The sequence below is a fragment of the Cydia amplana genome, chromosome 5, assembly GCF_948474715.1.
Source record: "Cydia amplana chromosome 5, ilCydAmpl1.1, whole genome shotgun sequence".
Lineage (NCBI taxonomy): Eukaryota > Metazoa > Arthropoda > Insecta > Lepidoptera > Tortricidae > Cydia > Cydia amplana.
In genome coordinates this window covers 13,224,601-13,247,383 of record NC_086073.1, presented here as the reverse complement: position 1 = coordinate 13,247,383, position 22,783 = coordinate 13,224,601, and the positions used below count along the sequence as shown (strand labels likewise).

Genomic DNA, 22,783 nt, shown 5'->3' with positions numbered 1-22,783 from the left:
AATGATGCTATATTATGCTCAAGCGATCGACATCAAAGTCAAAGTGATATGTTAAGATTTAGTTAGTGGAAACCGTTTTCTCCCGAAATGGAAATTGTATGAAAAAAAGTACCTTTTGTCAGTAGTTATACTTCCCTCTTAAGCCACTTCTATAATGTGCGTGAATTAGGAGTTTGGTTTTTTTTTTGTATAGGAAGCTGGAAAGCATAATTGCCACACAGTCTGGCCCACGTGTGAGAGCAAAAGGCCTAACCATGGCCCTCGCGTCATAAAGTTATAAGGACCCCTGTACTATAACAATATATACTTGGTCAACCAGATCTTGACAGTAGAAAAAGGCGGCAAATTTGAAAAATGTAGGCGCGAAGGGGATTTGTTAGCTGTACGTCCAATACGCAGTTCGTCCAAATGATATTTCAATTCGCATTTCGTCCAACACGTATTTGGTCCAACATGCATTTCGTCCAACAGCATTTCGTCCAACGCGTATTACGTCAACACGTATTTCGTCCAACAGCATGTCGTCCAACATGGATTTAGTCCAACACACATTTTGTCCAGTAGGCATTCCGTCCAACTCGTATAAGTATGTAGAAGTCTTGTCAAGAAAATTATAATTATAGTGACTATATTTGGTCAAGCAGATCTTGACAGTAGAAAAAGGCGGCAAATTTGAAAAATGTAGGCGCGAAGGGATATCGTCCCATAGAAATTTTGAATTTCGCGTTTTTTTTACTGACAAGATTTGGTTGACCAGCTATACTAACGTCGCCGGCCCTCGCGTCCTCGCGCTCGACTAGGCAGCGCTGCAGCGGCGCGGCGGCCGTGTCGCACAGGTAGCGCAGCGCCACCGCGCAAGCTGTCAGCTCCTTCGTGGCTGACGGCGCTGTCAGCGTAGGCCCGCGCCACCCGAATAACACCTACAAATGTTAAAAGAACGGTTAAGTTGGTGATTGCATTATAGTTGGGGAGCCGACGATGCTAAATGTGTACTTACTCGAGCGTCGTACAGACCTATTGGAATCGAAATATTAGATGATAAGAAGAAAAAAAGTTATATAATTAAAGTTTTTTTTCCAGCGAGCCGGAAAGCGTCTACAATTTTTTTTTAATTTCGGGAGGTTGGTGGAGGGTTAAAAAAATCGTTAAGCAGTTTGTAGATTTGGTCCTTTTTGTCCACGTTAATATATAACGTTTTCACGTCACGTTTTTCTATAACTTAATATAACACTTATTTGTAGGCATTTTCTTAATCTGACGAACACAAGTTTGACGCCTAATTTTTACATTGTAACCGTCAGGAAATGCGTGCAAATAATTATCAGATTTTGTAATAGCACAATTATAATTATAGCGTTAATTTGGACTAATATGGCCAATTACAATTACAATTTGTTGAACCCCCCACCAATCAAGGGCTCAACATAGATGGCTAAAAGGGGTAAAGGTAGACTACACAGCAGGGTAGCAAGATATCACTCATATCTTAATCTGACGCGCTCGAGTAAACACAAAAATCCCTTCTTGGGCTCCCCTACAATTAACAAAATTGTAGTTAAGCATTATGTCGAAACTTTCCTAATGATTTGTTTGATGCTCGACGTTGCCCGTATGGAATTACTAGCTGTTGCCCGCGACTTCGTACGCGTGGATTTGTATATTGGTGGTTATATATTCTACATTAGCTTAGAACATTATGCAGCAAAAGATAGCAGTAGGGACGGTTAATAATTTGTTAAGTATTATACAACTTAATTATTAGATTTGTCTTTCACAACCTGGCTACGAAGTTTCAAGCCCCAAACTGAATAAAATTGTTCTCGATAATAAGTAATCCCTCTCAACCCCCAGAAGATTTTCAAGTCCACTATTTAATAAAACCTACTACGTAACTACCTATTTACGAAGCTTGAAGTTCCTAGCTTAAAATAAAATTTAAACAATCTTTCAACCCCTTTTTAACTTTAACCCTTAAAGGGACGAATTTAAAAAAAACGCTGAAATTACTTTTCTTAAGTTCTAATAATATGGCTTTATACAAAGATTCAAGTCCCGCACTCTCAAAAATATTTGATCTGCATACATTACAAACTTTCAACCCCTTTTTCACCACCTTGGGGGATGAATTTTTAAAAATGCTGTAATTATTTTTCTTGAATTCTAATAATAAGACTTTATACAAAGATTCAAGTCCCGCACTCTTAAAAACATTTGATCTCCATACAAACTTTCAACCCCTTTTTCACCACCTTGAGGGATGAATTTTTAAAAACGCTGAAATTATTTTTCTTGAATTCTAATAATATGGCTTTATACAAAGATTCAAGTCCCGCACTTTTAAAAATATTTGTTCTCCATACAAACTTTCAACCCCTTTTTAACCACCTTAGGGGATGAATTTTTAAAAACGCTGAAATTATTTTTCTTGAGTTCTAATAATACGGCTTTATACAAAGATTCAAGTCCCGCACGCTCAAAAATATTTGATCTCCATACAAACTTTCAACCCCTTTTTCACCACCTTGGTGGGTGAATTTTTAAAAACGCTGAAATTATTTTTCTTGAGTTCTAATAATACGGCTTTATACAAAGATTCAAGTCCCACACTCACAAAAATATTTGATCTCCATACAAACATTCAACCCCTTTTTCACCACCTTGGGGGATGAATTTTCGAAAACGCTGAAATTAGTTTTCTTATTTTTTTATATAATATATTTTCACAAAGTTTCAAATTCCTAGCTTAAAATAAATCTTGAACCCCATACAACCTTTCATCCCCTTTTTAACCCTTTTAAGGGATTAATATTTAAAAACGCTGAAATTACTTTTCTTGAGTTCTAATAATATGGCTTTATACAAAGACTCAAGTCCCGCACCCTCAATAATATTTGATCTCCGTACAAACTTTCAACCCCTTTTTCACCACCTCGGGGGATGAATTTTTAAAAACGCTGAAATTAGTTTTCTTGTTTATTAATTTAATACCTTTTCGCAAAGTTTCAAGGTCCTAGCTTAAAATAAAATTTGCACCCCAAGACAAAGTTTCATCCCCTTTTTTACCCCCTTAGGGGTTGAATTTCCTAAAACGTCGCAATTACTTTGTTTTGTAATCGGCTATTATGCCTTTCTAAGAAGTTTCAACGCATTTGTAATGGATTCAAACTTTCAACCCCTTTTTAACCCTGTTAGGGGATGAATTTTTAAAAACGCTAAAATTACTTTTCCTGTCTTATAATAATATACCCATATACAAAGTTTCAAGTCCCACACTCACAAAAATATTTGATCTCCATACAAACTTTCAACCCCTTTTTCACCACCTTGGGGGATGAATTTTCGAAAACGCTGAAATTAGTTTTCTTGTTTTTTAATATAATACATTTTCACAAAGTTTCAAATTCCTAGCTTAAACTAAAACTTGAACCCCATACAACCTTTCATCCCCTTTTTAACCCCCTTAGGGGTTGAATTTTTCAAAATCGCTTCTTATCTCTTGTACACTTTACAAATGCAACCTCGTGTCCAAATTTCAACTTTCTAGCTTTTGTAGTTTCGGCTCTGCGTTGATGAATCAGTCAGTCAGTCAGTCAGTCAGTCAGGACACTTGCATTTATATATATAGATGACTTTTATGACAAACGATTGACGTGTACGCTACCGTACATTACGTTTTCAAGCAATCGTTTATCGTCCTTATCACAATATAAATCACATTCTATCAATTATGTAAGAGAGACACAGCAATTAATGTAACAATAAATAGACAAAAACATCATAATTCATAACTGATACGGTTACAATCTTAAGTCACGGTCACAATTCACAGCCAATATTTGTACAGTTTTATTTATTAAATAGGTTCCTCTTAAGTTATATCAGTCATACATATATAGCTATCCAACCTGTCCACAGTCCTCGGTGTCTGCTGGCCACTGCTCCTTGTACTCGCCATAGGTGGGCAGAGGCGGGATGGCCTGCCACGGTTTCACCCACGGTTCCAACTCTTCCTTCTCGCGCTATACAAAAAACATTATGTTATATTGATTACGCAAACTACTAATTTTATTTTATTACAATATTTGACAGTAAGAGTAGTGAATTATTCATTTTTGCGCAATAAATTATGTTGGAGCACACGAAAAAGCTTAGCATCAAACTAACGCCGTCCTAACTCGTCGTAGCAGCTTGTATATACTTCAAGGAATTTGATTTCTGTGCCAGTCTGCCAGTTCCCTGGTGGCTTCGGTTCGCGCAACACCTTGCGGGGCGGTCAGTCACCGTCATTTGATGGACGGTGTGCGTCAGGTTGTATGCCAGCTTTATCCAACCCCACGATCCCTAGCCCAGAGATTCCGTTTGAGCGGGGCCAGGTTTCGGGGCCACAGTGAAGGTGAATGACTAGGTATGAAGTGGCACAGTACCTAATCAATTTCCTTATCTGTATATCTGTACCTAGAGGAGATGTATTTGTGAATGAGACCAATTGCAACTGACCTTGGCAATGATGTCCGCTTCCACAGTTGCCAGTGAATTGAACACATCTTCCGCCTTAATTTGTCCTGTTAGGATGATTGTCAAATTCTCTGGCCTGTAGAACTTCTTGTGGAAGTCTCGTACCTAAAATAAACGGAAAAGTTTGAACATTTCATTAATTAAGCCTACTGACACCAGGTTCTAATGAAAATTTGTGAAAAAATAGGATGACTAGTTCAGTTCATGTAATTTAGCTACTCGGATCAATCAAGGATCAATCATTATCCTTACTATTCTTGAATATCAAAGAAATATTGTAAATCCTATGTGATATTTTTATTTTTAGTTACCGGTAACGGTCCCTGGACTAGTTATAGAATATTAAAGTTGCATTTAAAAAAATACAGACATTATTGCTTTTTATTTTTCATGAGTGTCATATTTTTGTCGCCATAAAGCAGGAATTACGGATGGATGGTAATGGCATGAATGGTCGTCAACAACCATGATAAACTAAATGAATCATACAATTTCATACATTTAGTTCTGCTCTCTTAATCATGACACACATGACTCTCTTAATCAGTAAAATTCTGACCTTGGTTAGATATCAACAATAAATTATATTAAGTGACCATTTAATTCTCAGTTGTCACAATAAAAATAAAAGCAGGTATCAGGGCAACAATAATTCGCTGATTGAATTAACAAGGCAAATTTAGATGAGAATTACCCTAAATAAACATTTAAAACTACTTGCTTACTTATTGTTACTTTTTCAGGGGGTGAAATTGACCCAACACTGCAGAAAGAGTGTTAATAATAATAGATTTTCTTACTTTAGTGTTGTTAGTAGATTCTCTGAGATTCTTGGTGATGCCTCCTGTTTCAGCCGAGTACCCACTATTGGGATAAGATGCTCTCAACAGCTTCAACTCACACCTAAAAAATTATATTTGCAAATAACTACAAATTTTTAAGGAACTAAACTATTCATAAAACCTTTACCTTACATTGGAAAATAGTAGGCACAAAAGGAATACAATATTATATGTAGGTCCTCTGTTTTGAATATTTAATAGTCTCTGCCTTTACTGAAATATTTATAAATAGTTTGCGACATACCTGCTGTCTGCGGTGTTTTCTCGCCCCTGCATCTCACAATAGACAACACCTGCGTCATCACCTTCTCCATCCACATGATGTACTTCAGTCAGGAAACCTTGATCTGATAGTGTAGGATTCAAAATGTGGTCCAAGTATATTGGTAACAACGTCAACATTCCACAGTCGCCAGCCGTGTATATAGTGTAGCAGGTGTGGTCAGTATCAGTCCACGCGTTAGTGCCTTGAGCCATACACCGATTAGCTAGCAAATCTAGAATACCCTTATACGGATAACGGTTTGAACCAAGGAAAATAAGATGTTCCAATGTATGCGGCAATCCATCGTCGTCATGGGCTTCGGTCGCTGCAAAGTAACAAAGAGTTAATTCGTTTATCTCGGCAAATATCCCTAGAGATACCCAGATAAAAAAAATGGAAATTAATATATACCGAGACAGAAAAATCCGTTCACCACCGGCCCCTCAACATCAGCTATAATTACAGATAGCCCTGTTTTTTCCGACTTGTATTTGTTCACAGGAATCACGTCAGATGCTTTTGTTGATGATATTAGTTTGAAATGAGACATATTGAATAATATATAAGGGATTCCAGTTCAAAATCTCAGCAATAACACACAATAGATGACACAGATACCGGTGGTACGTGACAGGAGGACACTACAAAACCTACAAAAGAAGAGTAGAGTGACAATCCCATGAATCTAGTATAACTGGATTGGGCATGAGTGGTGGGGATAACTGACAGAACGGGATAGTCTTATGTATCTTTCAGTAGGAGTAGCAGCGAAAGCGCTATTATTGTTTGTCCTTGTCACTGTCTCACATCTTGTTTTATTCCCCACCGTAAATTGACCACCATGATTGGTCGAATTCATTTGTTGCCCACCATAACGCGACGCTATGATTGGTCGAATTTATATGTTTTGTCCCTCACGGAGGCACGCGTAGACCACTTCTATAGGATGCTACCTTCTATGGACAATCCAATCAATCGACAGTCGAGCGAGTGTCCCACTGACATTAGTGACAATTCTACCAATCTACCAACACAGCCGCTTAGAGGCTAACTTCACTTCAGTGCATGATCCAAAACGAGTGAAAGTAACGGGCTCTACAGACTTGGAGGCAATGGAGGTATAGCTGGTTAACTAAATCTTGTCAGTAAAAAAAGGCGCGAAATTCAAATTTTCTATGGGACGATATCCCTTCGCGCCTACATTTTTTAAATTTGCCGCCTTTTTCTACTGTCAAGATTTGCTTGACCAGCTATATATTTATAGAAGGTTAGAAGTTATCAAACGAGTTGCTGTCTCACTATGTTGGGGCGCTATATAGCAAATGTTTATAGAGGTTGTAGGAAGTGTAGGAACCTTGGAGGATACAACTAAACGGAGTAGCCATTAACAGGCTTTCCCCTCTGTCGAAAATAGGCGGCCAACGGTCATACACAATGTATGGACTGACGTTTATCTGACATGGCTATTTTTACGTTACGCATACATTTGACGTTCCCCTCCCCCGCAAAAATCGGCAGACTGTTTTGTACAGAAAATTACAGACATGGCGTCTCCGTTTGATTATATCCTCCAAGGTAGGAACATTAATCCGCATCAAATTCGTAAATTTTCGCAAGTCATTTCCGTTTCTACTAAAAGGTGCGAAATTATTATACTTGGTCAACCAGATCTTGACAGTAGAAAAAGGCGGCAAATTTGAAAAATGTAGGCGCGAAGGGATATCGTCCCATAGAAAATTTGAATTTCGCGCCTTTTTTTACTGACAAGATTTGGTTGACCAGCTATATTATTGGTTATTTCAAACATAGACAGAGAGAGTCATACTATCCTTGTCTTACACTAGTACTAGCACCCAAAAGAAAAGGATGAGTATAGTTTTTTTTGTTTCTATTTACTGACAAATTGGTTTGACCATCTATATCTTACACGTCGTTCTATTGAAATATTTGTGTTGCATCTCAAAGTTTGGTCCATTGGTTGCAAATGAAGGCGCAGCTATATTATTTGCATAAAAGCCGCGACAAAATGTGTTGCGGTTAGATCATTTCTGTGTAGTCGAGTCAATCACATCATAAAGGCTCAATCAATAAAACGTCATACAATCACAAAGATATAGGTAAGTATAAGGCAGGTATAAGGTGACATCGCCAGTATCGCGACCACCAATGAACCCTAATCGTTCTTACGAACCCGATCTTTCAAACCATTATGCCAACTACAGTGCTGCCATTTACTCCAACTATCATTCGAGAGCCGAGTAGGTACTTACTAGGTACCTACCTAGTCGTTAAACCATCAAAGCAACTGCAACTATATGTCTGTGTGTACCACACTCAGGCGATTGGTAAAGAAGTCGCGCGGCGAATCTCTAGTTAAAGGTAGCCGAGTTTTGTGACTAAAATAAATGTAGTTTATACCTATACCTATTATATTTTTATTTACTTGGCATCATACAAATCAGTTCCATCCAGCCAAGCGTTCAGCTAGATCGTAACCGACCACAATAACTTCGTACCAACCAATATAATTAAATGGTGGACCTAAATTAATAAGTAACCATATATTTACAAACTACAAATATTATATTATAATCCCTATCAAAACAATTTTAAGCCAAGACAATTTATATTTATTACTAGCTTTTGCCCGCGACTTCGTCTGCGTGGAATAAGTAATTTGGGTACCTTACTTTTTAAACAAATCTGCGTTTTAGTCATCCTTCTTTTCATCCCCAAATTGATCCTGTATAAATTTTCACCCCATTTTTTACACCCCAAAGGGATGATTTCGGGGATAAAAACTATTCTATATCCCTCCCCATAGCTAATACTATTCGCATACCAAGTTTCATCTAAATCGCGGTTCAGCGGTTATTGATTTCCCATACAAAGTTCCACCCCTTTTCTTCATCCCCTTGAGGGGTGAGTTCTGGGATAAAAAGTATCCTATGTATATCCTTTCCCGGAACTCAAAGTGTCTCTATGCCAAATTTCAACTAAATCGGTTTAGCGGTTTAAGCGTGAAGAGGTAACAGACAGACAGACAGACACACTTTCGCATTTATAATATTAAGCATTATTTCGCATTTATCTCATGGAATAAACAAAATGTGTAAGTAGGTACTACTTCTATACTTACTACAAAAACATCAAAGAAATACTAGACGCTATAGTGCAAAATGTTGGAGCTAAATATTTGACACGGCGCCATCTACTTTAGAGTTTGTGAGGAAAGAGAAGAGTCATAGAATGTATTGATTCCCATATATTCCACGAAGCTTCTCTTTCCGCACAAACTCTATTGGGATTGGGATTTTGTCTCAATTCTATCCTAATTAAACTATCACGTGTCGCGATGTAAGTAACGTATTGTTAATATAGACGTCTAGATACAGATTTAGGTACCACTAGGTACCATTTCAGATATTTGATTGAAATTTTCGGTGACCCTTCTGTGATACTTACCTACGTCTTCGATTTTATCGCCATGATTATTGCATCGTTAAGCTAATGAGTGATCAAAATACTATTACGGTAGGGTTTTTTGAGGGTTTTTTTTTAAAGTCAGTGGGTATCGCCCAATAAATGTACCGTCCATTAAACTATTACTTTGACCTGTGCACTTATGTAGCGCATGTCACAATTGCAACCGTATATTAGTTCCAGTGGTCATTTGCAGGGCTCAATGATAGCCTTACGAGTAAAAAAATTGCCTTGCAAAACTGTCGAGTGTGCACATCAGCAGTCTCTCTGTTAACAATTAATTACCTCTTTAAATAATTCGCTTAAAATTAATTTAATTCCTAAACTATTACGCCGGAATGGGATAGGTATACTTCCTTGAAAATCCTATCCTTATAATAATTATTTATCCCGGGAATGTAAGACGATCATGTCACAAATATCAATAAACAAAATAGATCCGCGCCTCAGAAATGCTTCCTAGAGGTCACTTAGGTACCGGAGTTAACCCATTCAGTTGATAAAGATGGACTGACAAGGACAGTCGTTAGACCAAACATGACTTGCTGTTCCTTCTACTGTTATTTGTCACGTGTGAGTGTGGCACAGCACAGGCCATGCAGGCACGCATGCTCTTTATATAATGGGCGAGCTAGTATTCTTGGGTGGACCGTGACTGCGAGATCCTTGGAAACTATTTAGGTATAATTAGAGTGTTCTTATAGGGCTACACGTCAAAATACATATGTACCATTCTGTAATAGCTTTACAGAATAAATAAATGTCTAGTTGTACCACTTGTACACATGTAATAGTTATTTGTTTGACAGGGGGGCAAAGTTGGTGTGGGCAAAGGGGCAAAAATGGAATCTCGAGCGTTGCGAGGGTTTCAAGGCACTAGGGTTAAACAAATTTTAGCACCTGAGTGAAACACAAAATTTTTCACCACCCCAACACAAGGAAAATACTAACTGTATAATATCAAACAGAATCAAAGCAATTCGATTCAAAATGAATGTTATTATATAAATATTTATCATTCAAAAACGAACATAAGAAAACAACTTAAAATTTGCATTTGATTACTTTGCCTCACATGTGAATAAAATGCAACTTTCTTATCAGTTTTTGAATAATTAAGAGAGCCTTTACCAGTTGCTGTGCTGAAAAATAATTAGCGTGGCAGGTAGGTACTTTGGAATGCGAAATATAGAGACATATGCCGATGATGAAAGTATTGTAAAGGGTTTTCTATAACAGCTATTAGGTATCATTGATGCTGGCTGTGCTTACTGATGCGCGCGATCTACATTTTAAAGTTCGCTTATACAAACCCGTGGGAGGTAAGGTATGAGTCAGATAAGTATTTTGATCATTAAACATAATCTTCGGTTAGGCATATAGATAATGCTCGGATCAATTTGATTTACCTGCCACTTAGCCTCATAATGCCGTTATCAATTGATAATTTGTAGATAATATAATGCAAATATTTTGTTTGTTTCATAATAACGAATAATTCACATTCTTCATGTTCCGCTGTTATTGGCATTCCGTTTATTTAGGGTTCTGTATTAGCCAAATGCCAAAAATCGGAACCCTTATAGATACCGTCATGTCTGTCTGTCTGTCTGTCTGTCTGTCTGTCTGTCCGTCTGTCCGTCCGTCCGTATGTCACAGCCACTCTTTTCCGAAACTATAAGACCTGTATACTGTTGAAACTTGGTAAGTAGATGTATTCTGTGAACCGCATTAATTTTTTTTTACCTTTTGTCATGAACAACGTTGAACAATTATGTTGAGTGCAGTGGCGTAACTAGGGGGGTGCTGGGGGGGGCACGTGCCCCGGGCGCCGTCCAAGGGGGGGCGCCAAAATGGGCAAAAGACCTCCCATAGAAAATGGACCAGCCAAAATGTAGGAAACAGTCAAATTTTTTTTTCGCGACTTATGGGTTGGTCTCATAGTAAAAATTGCTCAGCATAATCCCAAAACCTCCCTGGCAACGGAAATGCAGCTATTTTTTAGCCATCCTGTGGCCTGTATACAGGATGGTCCAAACCTTGACGTCCAAAAATTTTTTTTAGAATCCTCGTCGTTGGTTATCTGCAGAATATACCCCATGTATGTTAGCCGATTTTTCGTAGTTTTCGAGTTTAACTTTTAACTTTTGTTAAGAAATTCCGGGGTGAAGCTTTGCGTTGCTTTTATGCCTTCTAATAATTGTTCGTGGTATTTGCACTGATAACATGAAATAGCGATGGGGAAGTGACCCCATAAAATAATAGTAGAAATAACAAGAGGATTTTTGTAATGAATTACTAATTTGGAAGCTTTCCACCTCAGTTCCTTTGACCGGCGACTCTGACAAATTATGACTATTAAGTATCACTTTTTGACCTTTTAAAAAAACGTAGGGTCTAGCAGTTTCTAAAATAACCATAAGTCCTTGAAATCTCTTGTATTTTTTATTTATTTAGGTAAGGGCAACATCTAAGCTTGACATGCTTGAACGTAAAAGTTTGTCTTTTTTTCCCAACTCAGCCAAGTGAGGATGCTGATTTGTTTTATCAACTGCGCCGTTTGTGAAGGATTATGTTACAAAAAGAAATATTCAAAAAAGTTCAATAGTTTTTTTTAATAAATAATTGCTTCTCCCCGGAATTTCTCAACAAAAGTTAAAAGTAATAAAAATAAAAATCATAATTCGAAAACTACGAAAAGTCGGCTAACATACATATTCTGATAGCCCACAGCGTGAGGAATCTTAAAAAATTTTTTTGGACGGCATGGTTTGGACCAACCTGTATAACACATGCCGTGCCAACATCGCTCGTTCTGTGATACTAGAATGCCGTGAAAAACCTGTGTCAGGTATTGAGAGCATTCTATCCAGAGTTTCGGTGTGGGATCGGGAGAATTTAGTCCAATTCAATCCCACCAAGGCTCAATTTTGCGTGTTTACCGCTAAGAAAACCTCATTTTTCAAGGCACAAGTGGCACAACCCTTCCCATGTCAGGGAGTATTGGGAGCCTCGGTGTTGACATCTCCATCAGTGACGTCCAATAATTTCGTAGCCACCTTGCTGGGTAGGCTGCGCTCGTATCCAAAAAACTCGGTGTGCTCAATAAAGGGAGGCGATACTTTACTCTGGGGCAGACAGATCCATAGGCGTACCCACGGTGGGGCAAGGTGGGGCAGTTGTCCCACCCTGGTATCTGACCATAAACTAAGAATCTCTGTTTTTACCGTACCCTGTTACAACGTCCCAAGCCTCCCCTACTTCTGCCCCACCCGTTAAAAAATGCTGCGTATTTACGACCATGGACAGATCCCATATAATGAGTACTGCTGTCACCTTTGGGAAGGAGCACCTAGATGCCACCTTGGTCCCTTCAAATCAGTCCAAAGGCGCGCTATGAATAGTCTACGATCCCAAACTTACAAGCGATATTGAATCTTCAAGTCTAAGGAGATCTCCAAAAAAGAAGTGTATAAGTTTTAAAATGGTCGGCAACGCGCATGTAACGCCCCTGGAGTGTAGACGTCCATAGGATGCGGTGACCGCTTACCATTAGGTGAGTCGTAAGCTTGTTAGCCACCGATGGACTAAAAAAAAACACATGTCTAAATCAAAAGTAAACTTATAATAAGTAAAAAGTAACCCTTTCGTTAGTTCATTTCGTTTGGGGGAGGGGGGGGGGGGGGGCGCAAATTTGGTGCCTGCCCCGGGCGCCGTATCCTCTAGCTACGCCACTGGTTGAGTGAGACCTTTAACCATCCAGCACCTGTACATGATATTCAAGAGAAATAAGAATGACATTGCAATAATTGTAAATACTACTTAAATGACTAAACTATTAATATGTCAACAAGATTGATGAATCTATCACATCATCAGATGCTATTATTTCTTGCCGCGCATCACGTCAGAGAGAGAGAGAGTTTCATAATACTTAATATCATATCCATCAGCGACGTTTAGCGGCTTTCTAGTCGCAGAATGATTTTGCCTTTTTCTCGGCAACGACGGCACACTTCGCCTCAATGGAAAGAACCACAGCTTTGTTTTTGTTCCACGAGGCACAACAGTCGTTAAGATGTACGTACCCTCATTGGTAAAATAACGACGCATCTGTAATGAAAGTCCTATGCAGATGCTGCGTTGTTTTACCAAGGGTGCGAAGTCTCCTACAAAAAATAACGTAGGTAGGTGAGGATAGGTGACGCAGGTGCCACTTCTTTTTATTCTTATCGGTTTCTGCATCGGCTTTTTCCATAGGATAGGTACAGATGGTTTTGATTGTTCTTAGGCGTTGTATAAAATATACCTGCTTGAAGTGTAGGTATTTCTAATGTTGATGCAGTCACCACACGCGATTGTTAACGCCATTTAGGGTCCTAGCTAAATTGATTGTTCCATACTTATGCTATGGAATGTCCAATTTAAATAGCTAGAACCCTAAATGGCGTAACAACCACGGAGCGTGACTGTACGAGTACATATGAAAGCTTTTATAATATGAGTCCAAACCTCGGCTGCGCTGTTAAAGCGTCCTAAAAAAAATGCAAAATTAATTCGAGGAAAACAGTTTTTGCCTTGAAAAATATACTTACTTATTTAGTATGTTGACACTGTTGACAGTTACTGAGATGTTGAAGAGTTGGTAACAGACGCATTTCAAAACATAGTTAATCAAGTAATAGGTAGGAAGAGTACAATGCGCAAATGCGCATCAGTGGTGTAACTTAAGTATCATGTTAAGATCATGATTTATGATCCTGAAGATCTGCAGTACCTGCCTAACGATGTTACGAGCATGTTTAACTATAATGTTGCTGATTGTTGAATACTAAATACGTTTCATTCATTTGTCATTGCATACATAACATCCAATTCTTATTAAACATGTGACCAAGGATTATTATGTTTTGGAATTCTTTAAATGTCCAAAGTTATTGTAAACGAGTGTAGAGTATAATATGAACGCGTTGGTAGGTAAAATATAACGCGTTATACGTCTGTTTACAAAACCCCATACTTTAGTCTTTAGTCAGTAAAACTAGTAAATAGTAGGTAGGTACCCATTATAACTATAAATGTACCTATCCAATCATAATTAGGTACTTTGGCCTGGAGGGTAGGTGTACATAATGTGCAAACCCTAATATATCCGCCAGTGAAAAAGTGGCCATTTTCATAGTAGGTATTTGTTTTTATGTAACGATCTAACGATGCGCTGGGTAATCTATGCACAGGTTTGATATACGCTACTGTCAACAATCTGTACATCAGTATTTCACGGGCATTATCGCGCAATCAGGCACCCCACTGGGTCCGCGTTTCCGCCGCGCTTCACAATCACGCGGGCCGCTCGAACCATCGGCTGCGTACACCGTACAACGCGCGATCCGCAACCGCCGTGCTGTTCCGACGGATGTTACGCGACTGTGGACTTTGATTGCCCTTTGAAAGTTTATAAATATCGATTTCTAAACGTGATTTGGAAGATTTTTCGCATATTGGAAAAATTGGTAAGTTTATGAGTTTGAATAATTTTGATATATTTTTTTAAATTACCTAGGTACCTTTAAAATTTTGTCTAGGTACAGATAGGTTATTCAAAACACTCAAATTACGAACAGGTACAGTATTTTTTATAAAAAAAAATATTATACTCGTACATTCTACGATAGCGACTATTGAACTAGGTACCTATCGAAGTCGAGATAAAGGTTTAAGTAAGTACCTACAAATTAAAACATTTTAAAGGTTACTCTCAAGTCAGTAATAAAGAACTTTCTCGTAAGTTTTCAAGAACTTTGGTCAAAAATTAAATAAATAAGTAACATCGTTACGAGTACTAGGCTTATATTAATCATGACATATTATTTAATATATGTAATTAAAAAATATATAATATATGTATATTATCCTTACGTTTTCTGTGTAATGCAATTTTGATTCACTTTATAATATATCTGAAGCGTCCAGGAAATTAGTTACTACCTACGTATGTAAAATGTAATTTTTATAAATTCATTCTGATAGAATAGTCCTTATTGCAGATGAAGCATAAGGACCCTTCTTTGCTGGAAAGCCACATTTTTCTGAATTTGACTGATATTAAGAAAATTGGAAGGTTTAAGTTTAAAATCCACAAAATGTAACAGTTAGTGTTAAGTATGGTTTGTGGTTTAAGAATTTATTTCTCCAAAAGAATATTACATTCACTTACATAGAGAAATACAAAGAAACATTATATACATTATTTACAGAGTGCACGAATAGCATAAAATATATTCTAGGACTAAACAAAGCAAAATATTATTTTTTTATTAAGTTTATTAAGTATAATTAATTAATTAAAGCAATCTAAAATACATGCACGAAACTGTTGGTGTTCTGATGTAATGGTGAGACGAGCTGAACGGAGCCGTCTCGACATCATAAGTATTTTATGTCAGTGGGTTGCTTAAGAAAGGTTACCCAATAATGAATTGCATCAACATTTGCTTGGGGCTCTTTATTTGCCGAGAGTAGCCCTCTAAATAGTGTATAAGAGATATTTTGTAAGCATGTAGTACTTACATACTTATTATTAAAACATCCAATCATCCAAGCCACGGATGTTGCGGATGCCGATTTTTTGACATCCGCGAATGCGGATGCGGATTTTTAAATGCTCACATCCGCGGATGCGGATGTCTAGGTACATAAAAAAACCTCAAATATTACATTTTAGTAATTTTTATTTCTAAAAACCGGCCAAGTGCGAGTCGGACTCGCGTTCCAAGGGTTCCGTACATTAAGTCCCACTCACGCTTGACTGCTAATTTCTAATAGGTTTTTTTGGCTAATGACTAAATTACCTAGCAGTCTAGCACTTACGCCGATGCTAAGACGTTCCTGTACCGAGCTGTTCCACATCCGCATCCGCATTAAATCCGCATCGATTTTATGCGGATGTGGATGCAGATGCGGATGTTGAAAATAATGCGGAAGTTTCGCGGTTGCGGATGCGGATGCGGATGCGGATATTCGCAACATCCCTGATCCAAACCACTAAAAGCGTATAGAATAAATATCACTAAAAATACATTGTTAAGTACCTAATTGCCTGCTTACTTATTGAGTGTGTAAGTATAAAAAAAACGGATAAGTGCGAGTCTGACTCGCCCACCGCACAAATTTAACTTGTTTTTTATTACCTGTTTAATATTTTTTCATTTTTACTAATTTATACCTAGATTTCAGATTTTTCCATGTACTTGTAGTGTAAGAAGATATTACTTGCAAAATTTCATTGTTCTAGCTAGGTCAACGGGTCTAGGTAGAGATTGTGTTTAAAAATAACTGCTATATATATATGTTTTTCTAATAATTATCTGGTGCAACCTTTATTTCGTGTACGGAGTCCGGGTGAAATAATTTATTTAAGTAGGTAGAGGATACATATATCCCTAATCCTCGAACCTACCTATGTAGGTATATAAATGCATTATATTCCTATTTTTATTTTATTTTTGTCATGTTTTTGTACTATATACCTATATGAATAAACTATTAAGGTACTTATATAAAACAACAAACTTATACACTTCCAATATTCGCAAATCTACGTCCGCATTGAATTTATCGATAGATATTATAGGTAATTAATTAATCATAGCAATCTTATCATTATTTTATAATAATCCTTAAACATATATTAGGTATATCGAAATAACCTCTCATTCATTATCTTAAAATGTGTAGTAAAGGTTACGTTAAAATATGGTAGAATTGTAGGCAAGGCGATAGAAAATAAACAAGGGACAGGTGTTTTTTTTTAAATAACAGGTAGTACACATACATAAATCACACAAAAAAAAATGTCATAAGCCTACTATCAGTTAACATCGTCTGTCGCCAGTGTCGCCACTCTCGTTAATTTTATCGCAATTTGTTAAAAGCACTACTGCCGAAATTTAGAATATTTAGAATCAGTGCTGTGTAGCCGAAGGACGCCGTGCTCATCCGTGCAATGGAGAATCCCAAGGTTTAAGTTGGGCGACCAAAGGTAACGGTTCGTAGCTTACCTCTAGCTTGCGACAAGCAAGGGCAGCTCGGACCATCGCCAGCGGTCTACAACGGAGACCAACGGTTCAATCCACAACCCCCGGATTGCAAAGGTAACTTCGTCTTACACTATCTAGCACTTGTAGTTTAATTTCCTAGGTCAATTTTAGCATACAACAACTTTCTTGTTCAACCGACCCCTAAATTTATCCCCCTGTCGCCCCTTCTTTACAGTCCATTACATATCGCCCGTTTTTATTATTTGTTTTATTTTCGCGCCACCCGTTAACTTGAATCTGTTTCGCCGTCTCACTATCTGAAGGTTGCCTGGAAGAGATCGCTATTTAGCGATACTACCGCCTGTTCTATTGTCAAGTAGCAGTACTGATAGTTCCGCTACTCGATGCTAGATGCTAATAGTCTTTTTAATACTAAAACTGATGTATGGAGTGAGCAATCTATGTTTTTTTTTCTCTATGGTGTAGCTAAAATATTTAATTGGAGGTATTTTGCCGGCTCGTCCAAAAAAGTATTGGCTACCTACATAGCCACATATGATCCCTTGTAATAATATTATATGGCTGTTGGATTGGAATAATATAATATCTTATTTATGCCATAGAGAAATAAATACATAGATTGCTCACTCCATACATCAGTTTTAGTACCAAAAAGACTATTAGCATCTAGCATCGAGTAGCGGAACTATCAGTACTGCTACTCTCTATGTCTATGCCACGACATGTGGTGTGATGTGGTGCCATCGATTTAGGTTCTATCACCTCACACTTCTCTGCTACCAGAATAAGTAATAGTATTATCATATGGTCTCGATAATTTAGTCTGTTGCACAAAAAATTATTAAACAGTGTGACCGATTCGATATACAATACTATGCGCCGTGCGATTGTTAGGAAATAATACTGTGCTTTTAAAACAATGGTAAGACATATTATCACAAGGAAAATAAACTACCTACCTATCCCAATCCCATATTGCTTTTTGAGGCTCGACCTATTATTATGATAATAGTTATTTGTACAACAAGAGATCAAAGTTTGATATTTCTTCGAGTGCTTATTTTGAGTCCCGTGCAAGCGAAAGATCCTATAGTAGATTCACGAGCGTAGCGAGTGAATCTAATTTAGAATCTTGAGCGTAGTAAGGGACTCAAAAGCGCACGAGATGTAAATAACTTTGATCTCGTGAGTTCACAAAACTTTTCACCTCAGCAGTGAGAACATATTAGAGAACCCGAAAAATGTATTCCTTCTTCATCACTTACCTCTATTCACTCATGTTTTCTTAAAATATACTAACAATTAAGTTGAATTACCACAATCAAACACAAAAACAAAACGTAGTAAATTTCAGTTAAATAGGTAATATATGGAAACAACGACCATCAATTGATTGACACTTCAATCGACAACTTTTTTTTGTAAAAAAAAACATTGTAAGATACGGTCCGAATTGCGGATACTTACTATTTGTAAACTATAGTAGAGATTCTTAAAACTATAATTATTTATTTTACGTGATATTCTGTGTATTTTTTGAGTTCATTATTTTAATCGTACAAAAAATAACGTAAAATATAATGTTTTTATCAGTTTTTATGAAATCTTAAATTTTATTTTAATTAATTAATTACCTATTAAGAATCCATACTCGTATGTATTTTGGAACGATGCGTTCTGAGGTTTTTCGGGGGTCTATTATAAAATTTATAAACCGTCAATATACCGTTGGATATACTTTGAACTTTTTTTTGTCTCTTTCTTTTTGCTAAAGACGTGAAAGGGACAGAAATAACAGAAATAATAATAATCCAAGTATTTCGAAATTGTATTAGACCCCGCATGTTGAAATGACATTTGAATAATAAGGTCACTTGAATGTCATTTTGTCTCACTCAGTGAGCAAAATGCGATTTTGCTCACTGTTTTTAAGTAGCAAAGTACCCTTGTTCGAGCTGCTGAGGTGAAAAAAATATTAAAACGAGTTCACTGGATAGGTAATATCAAAAATCTATTCATTGTGTAAATCGTGTAAAGTAAGTAGGTTATTTGTCTAAATAATCGTGTTGCATTTCTTTTCTTTACTGCAAAAAAGGAGATACAGAACCTATATAGAGTCAGACCGAGAAAAGTCTGCAGCGATTTTGATAGCCCACGCAGTACCAGTGTCATTTTAAACGTCAAACTTCTATAAATTTATGACGTGTAAATAACACTTGCACTGCGTGGGCTATCAAAATCGCTGCAGACTTTTCTTGGTCTAACTCTATTTGTAAAACTCGGCAACGTGAGTCTGCGCCATAAAGTTAATGCCAGTTTTATATCAAAAACGCCATTTGAATAATTAGGTAGGTACATAGCCAACATTCGCATCTATTATACATGTAAATATAAAATGATAATTTTGCATACAATATTTTTCTGCTTTAGTTGAGGATTTTATTCTACCGGCATCACGAAACGATTTTTTATATTTAAAAATTAAGTTGATGTCATATGTGGGCAAAAACAGCGGTGGATTAATTGCCCTGATCACTCTTGTAGCATCTCTATTAGAATATAATTGAACATATTTAATAGTGCGCAAAAACCAGTCGGCGATTAATGAACATTGAGCTACAATATTTTAAACCAACTTCCAAAAAACATGTTAGGCGCATCTCACAGAATGGTACTTAATACTCGTACCTTATACCCATACACACTCGTATGTTATCCTTCTTTGCTTAATCCCGTGAACGGTTTTATTGTTTTCAAACACAGGATGAGTATATATATACCTACTCGTACATATACAGTATGTGGCCTACAACACGGGCGAATAACTAAAACGTAGATTCTACTCCTCAAACAATAAAACTTTTGTTCAACAGCTTTTTGAAATTATGTAGTCTTAAAATTGTCCCTTTTTCAAACAAACTAAATAATATTTTCAATGTACTTTAAATTCCGTCTAATTGACATTGCCCGTCAGTGTACAGGCATAATCAATTTCGTAATACATTTTTAAAATACAAACCACAAGTTATTTTTAAAAGTCGCTGAACAAACATTGTCTAGTTTGAGGAGTACAACCTACGTTTTAATTTTTCGCCTGTGTTGTAGGCCACACACTGTATAAGTAGTTTCAAATACAGTGTTACATTTATTTTATATTTATAAATGGATTATTTAATGTTTCTGATCGTAACTAGGTGTAGGTACCTAGATAAAGCGTTTTAATTCGATAAAAGTCGACTCATATTGCTTTATAACTGCTATCCTTTATCCTTTTGAATGAAAATTTTCCATCATGATCGAATACTGAAATCAATTAGTACCTTTTTCCTTGAATGGCAGCATTGTACCTAATACAAAAGTCCCCAAACATCAGAAAACTTGTTACTGAGAAGGCCAAAGAATCGTCGCTCACGATTCTCACGAATGGAAAACATTCAATATGTACGATGTATGGAGTAGATGAGTACCTAGAGGTAAAGAAGATGGGGCAAGAAGTTGGCGGTTGACGGTTTGCGGTTTGCGATATATTATTTATTACCTAATCATTAAGCACCTAATCTTCTATAGGTATGCCTTGGTGGCCTTGGTAAACGTCAGCTAACTTAATTATAGGTTTCTTTCCTTTAAGTATTGGAGTAAAAACAGCTGCACATAATGTAAATTATCCGCACAAGTGCACTTTGGGTCAACATAAATAGTTACAAAAAGTTCGTACCCATGCGGAAAAGTGCATCTGGGTACGATATCGTAAAACTGCTGATATGAAAGGCGTAGACGTTCTACGGCGACGTTCCCATTGGTATGTGGAGCGTGCTTTATAGGTAATCTTCTAAATCCAAACCAAACGTAGCCAGAATCTCTCAACAGTGAGTCTACTCAAACATTGTCTCAGCTGTAAACTTAAGTGTGGTCATAACTTGACGTTGCGATCCGAAACAACTGCACGCTCTAAAGATACGTATGTAATCAAATATTATTTATACTGAAACTCTCGAGCGCTGCGCTCAGTAGAGTAACAGCAACAGCCAAGTTTTACTACTGACCTCGAGAACGGCTTCCCCGAGTAATGACTCGTATTACTCAAATTAGCATGCACCCACTTCGCAAATTGCGGTGTACTCGGTGTAGTGCGTGCACCGCGACGGACGTAACTTCTTTATTTACAGTTTACGAAACAGTACACGTATTTCCATCGCTGATTGTGGACTGAAGTTGTTTAGGATTGATTTTGACAAGTTTCGTCTTAATAAGTATAACTAATTAGTTTTTCTTTAATATATGCTCGTAGTCATCTTTTGCGAAAATGCAACTATTGTAAAATAGGTATCGAAGAAGACGAAAAATGTGATTTGGTCTTTAATGGATTTCAGAAATTTTATAGACGAGACTTCGATAATATCTATGCTTTCGTGATTTATGTGTTGACGTGACGTTGCACGTGGTTAAGCATAATAAAATTATAATTTATAATAATCTGCGCACACAACAAGATTTTTAATTTTTTGTGTAATTGACCTTAAACTTGATACCGCATACTCGAACCGGTATTATACGAAAAGACCGGCTCTTAATAATTACGTCATATATTTTTTTTCTTAACCATCATAGCTAACAATTGTCAACTATTTGTATGTAGTACAATTAGTACATATGTACTTTACTGCGGACTTGAACTATCTGATCTTTTGAGTTAAATTTAGAAGTCAAGTTAAAGAATTTACAAATTACCATTAAGTAGATGTTTACAATATCTATTGTTTACTAACAATTTTTATAATGAAATATTAGGTACTTTTGGACAACTTTTAATATTGATCGTATTTTTATTTGAATGTAATGACATTGTCAGAGTTGGGAACCGTAGCAAATGAAATGACTGCAGGTTAAAAATCACTTGGTCATCGTTCGTTTAGCAACTTCTTATATATGTACTAAATTTATGAACCTACAGACAATAACTTTATGTTTTTAAAGGCACAAAGGCGCTAACCGCTAACGGGATGCCTTTAACCTTAGGGTTGAGTTGCATACTAATTGCCTATCATGCCGAATGTGACTAACACTTTTACAATGTCCAGCAATGGGCATGCCAAGGGTCAACAAAGTATTCTTTTCATCAGCCGGAACTCCCACTTCATCAAAATATAATACAAAGTGCAATGTGCCAAACGAAATTAATGAATCGGATGAAAAAACTTGAAAAAAGTGATGATAGACTGGCCTAAAAAGTATTTTTCAATAAAACTAAAGTGCCAACTGAAATACATGTCATATACGAAGAAAATGTGACCAAGGCCTCCAGTGCCAGGGGGGACTAAAGTGTAGGTTGGTAGGTACACTATATTTTTGCGGAACGGCCACGTTTTGCGAAAACTAAGTTATATGAGTATGTAATTGAGTAACAGGTCTTGCCCAGGTCCATTAGAAGGAAACGTCCAAGAAGTGCCTTGCTGGACGTTGATTGCGAGCCTCCTAGGGAAGACATGCGGGCTGCTATAAAGGACTCGCATAAGAGGATGCCGAAAACCGCGTGAAATGGAGGAGAAAAGAGAGCGGATGGTAAACCAATGATTTCGCTCATACGATTTGCAGTTGCAAGCGATTTATTAAAAAAAGAA

At 37.0% G+C, this 22,783-nt stretch overlaps 2 protein-coding genes across 2 annotated transcripts in view; one reads left to right on the top strand and one right to left on the bottom strand.

Moving 5' to 3' along the window:
* LOC134648093 (uncharacterized protein C05D11.1-like) overlaps positions 1-6,215 on the bottom strand; it is a 45,579-nt gene extending 39,364 nt beyond the window's left edge. The window contains exons 1-6 of the mRNA XM_063502555.1: positions 6,034-6,215; positions 5,602-5,947; positions 5,316-5,418; positions 4,498-4,620; positions 3,906-4,019; positions 768-920 (exon numbers count right to left, since the gene is read on the bottom strand). Of these exons, the coding sequence (XP_063358625.1) occupies positions 768-920; positions 3,906-4,019; positions 4,498-4,620; positions 5,316-5,418; positions 5,602-5,947; positions 6,034-6,172 (978 nt within the window). The 5' untranslated portion in view covers positions 6,173-6,215. The remainder of the gene's footprint in view (positions 1-767; positions 921-3,905; positions 4,020-4,497; positions 4,621-5,315; positions 5,419-5,601; positions 5,948-6,033) is intronic.
* A 16,485-nt stretch (positions 6,216-22,700) lies between these two features.
* The window catches only part of LOC134648253 (long-chain fatty acid transport protein 4-like), a 3,087-nt gene continuing 3,004 nt past the window's right edge, over positions 22,701-22,783 (top strand). Inside the window, exon 1 of the mRNA XM_063502741.1 lies at positions 22,701-22,724. Within this exon, the coding sequence (XP_063358811.1) occupies positions 22,701-22,724 (24 nt within the window). The remainder of the gene's footprint in view (positions 22,725-22,783) is intronic.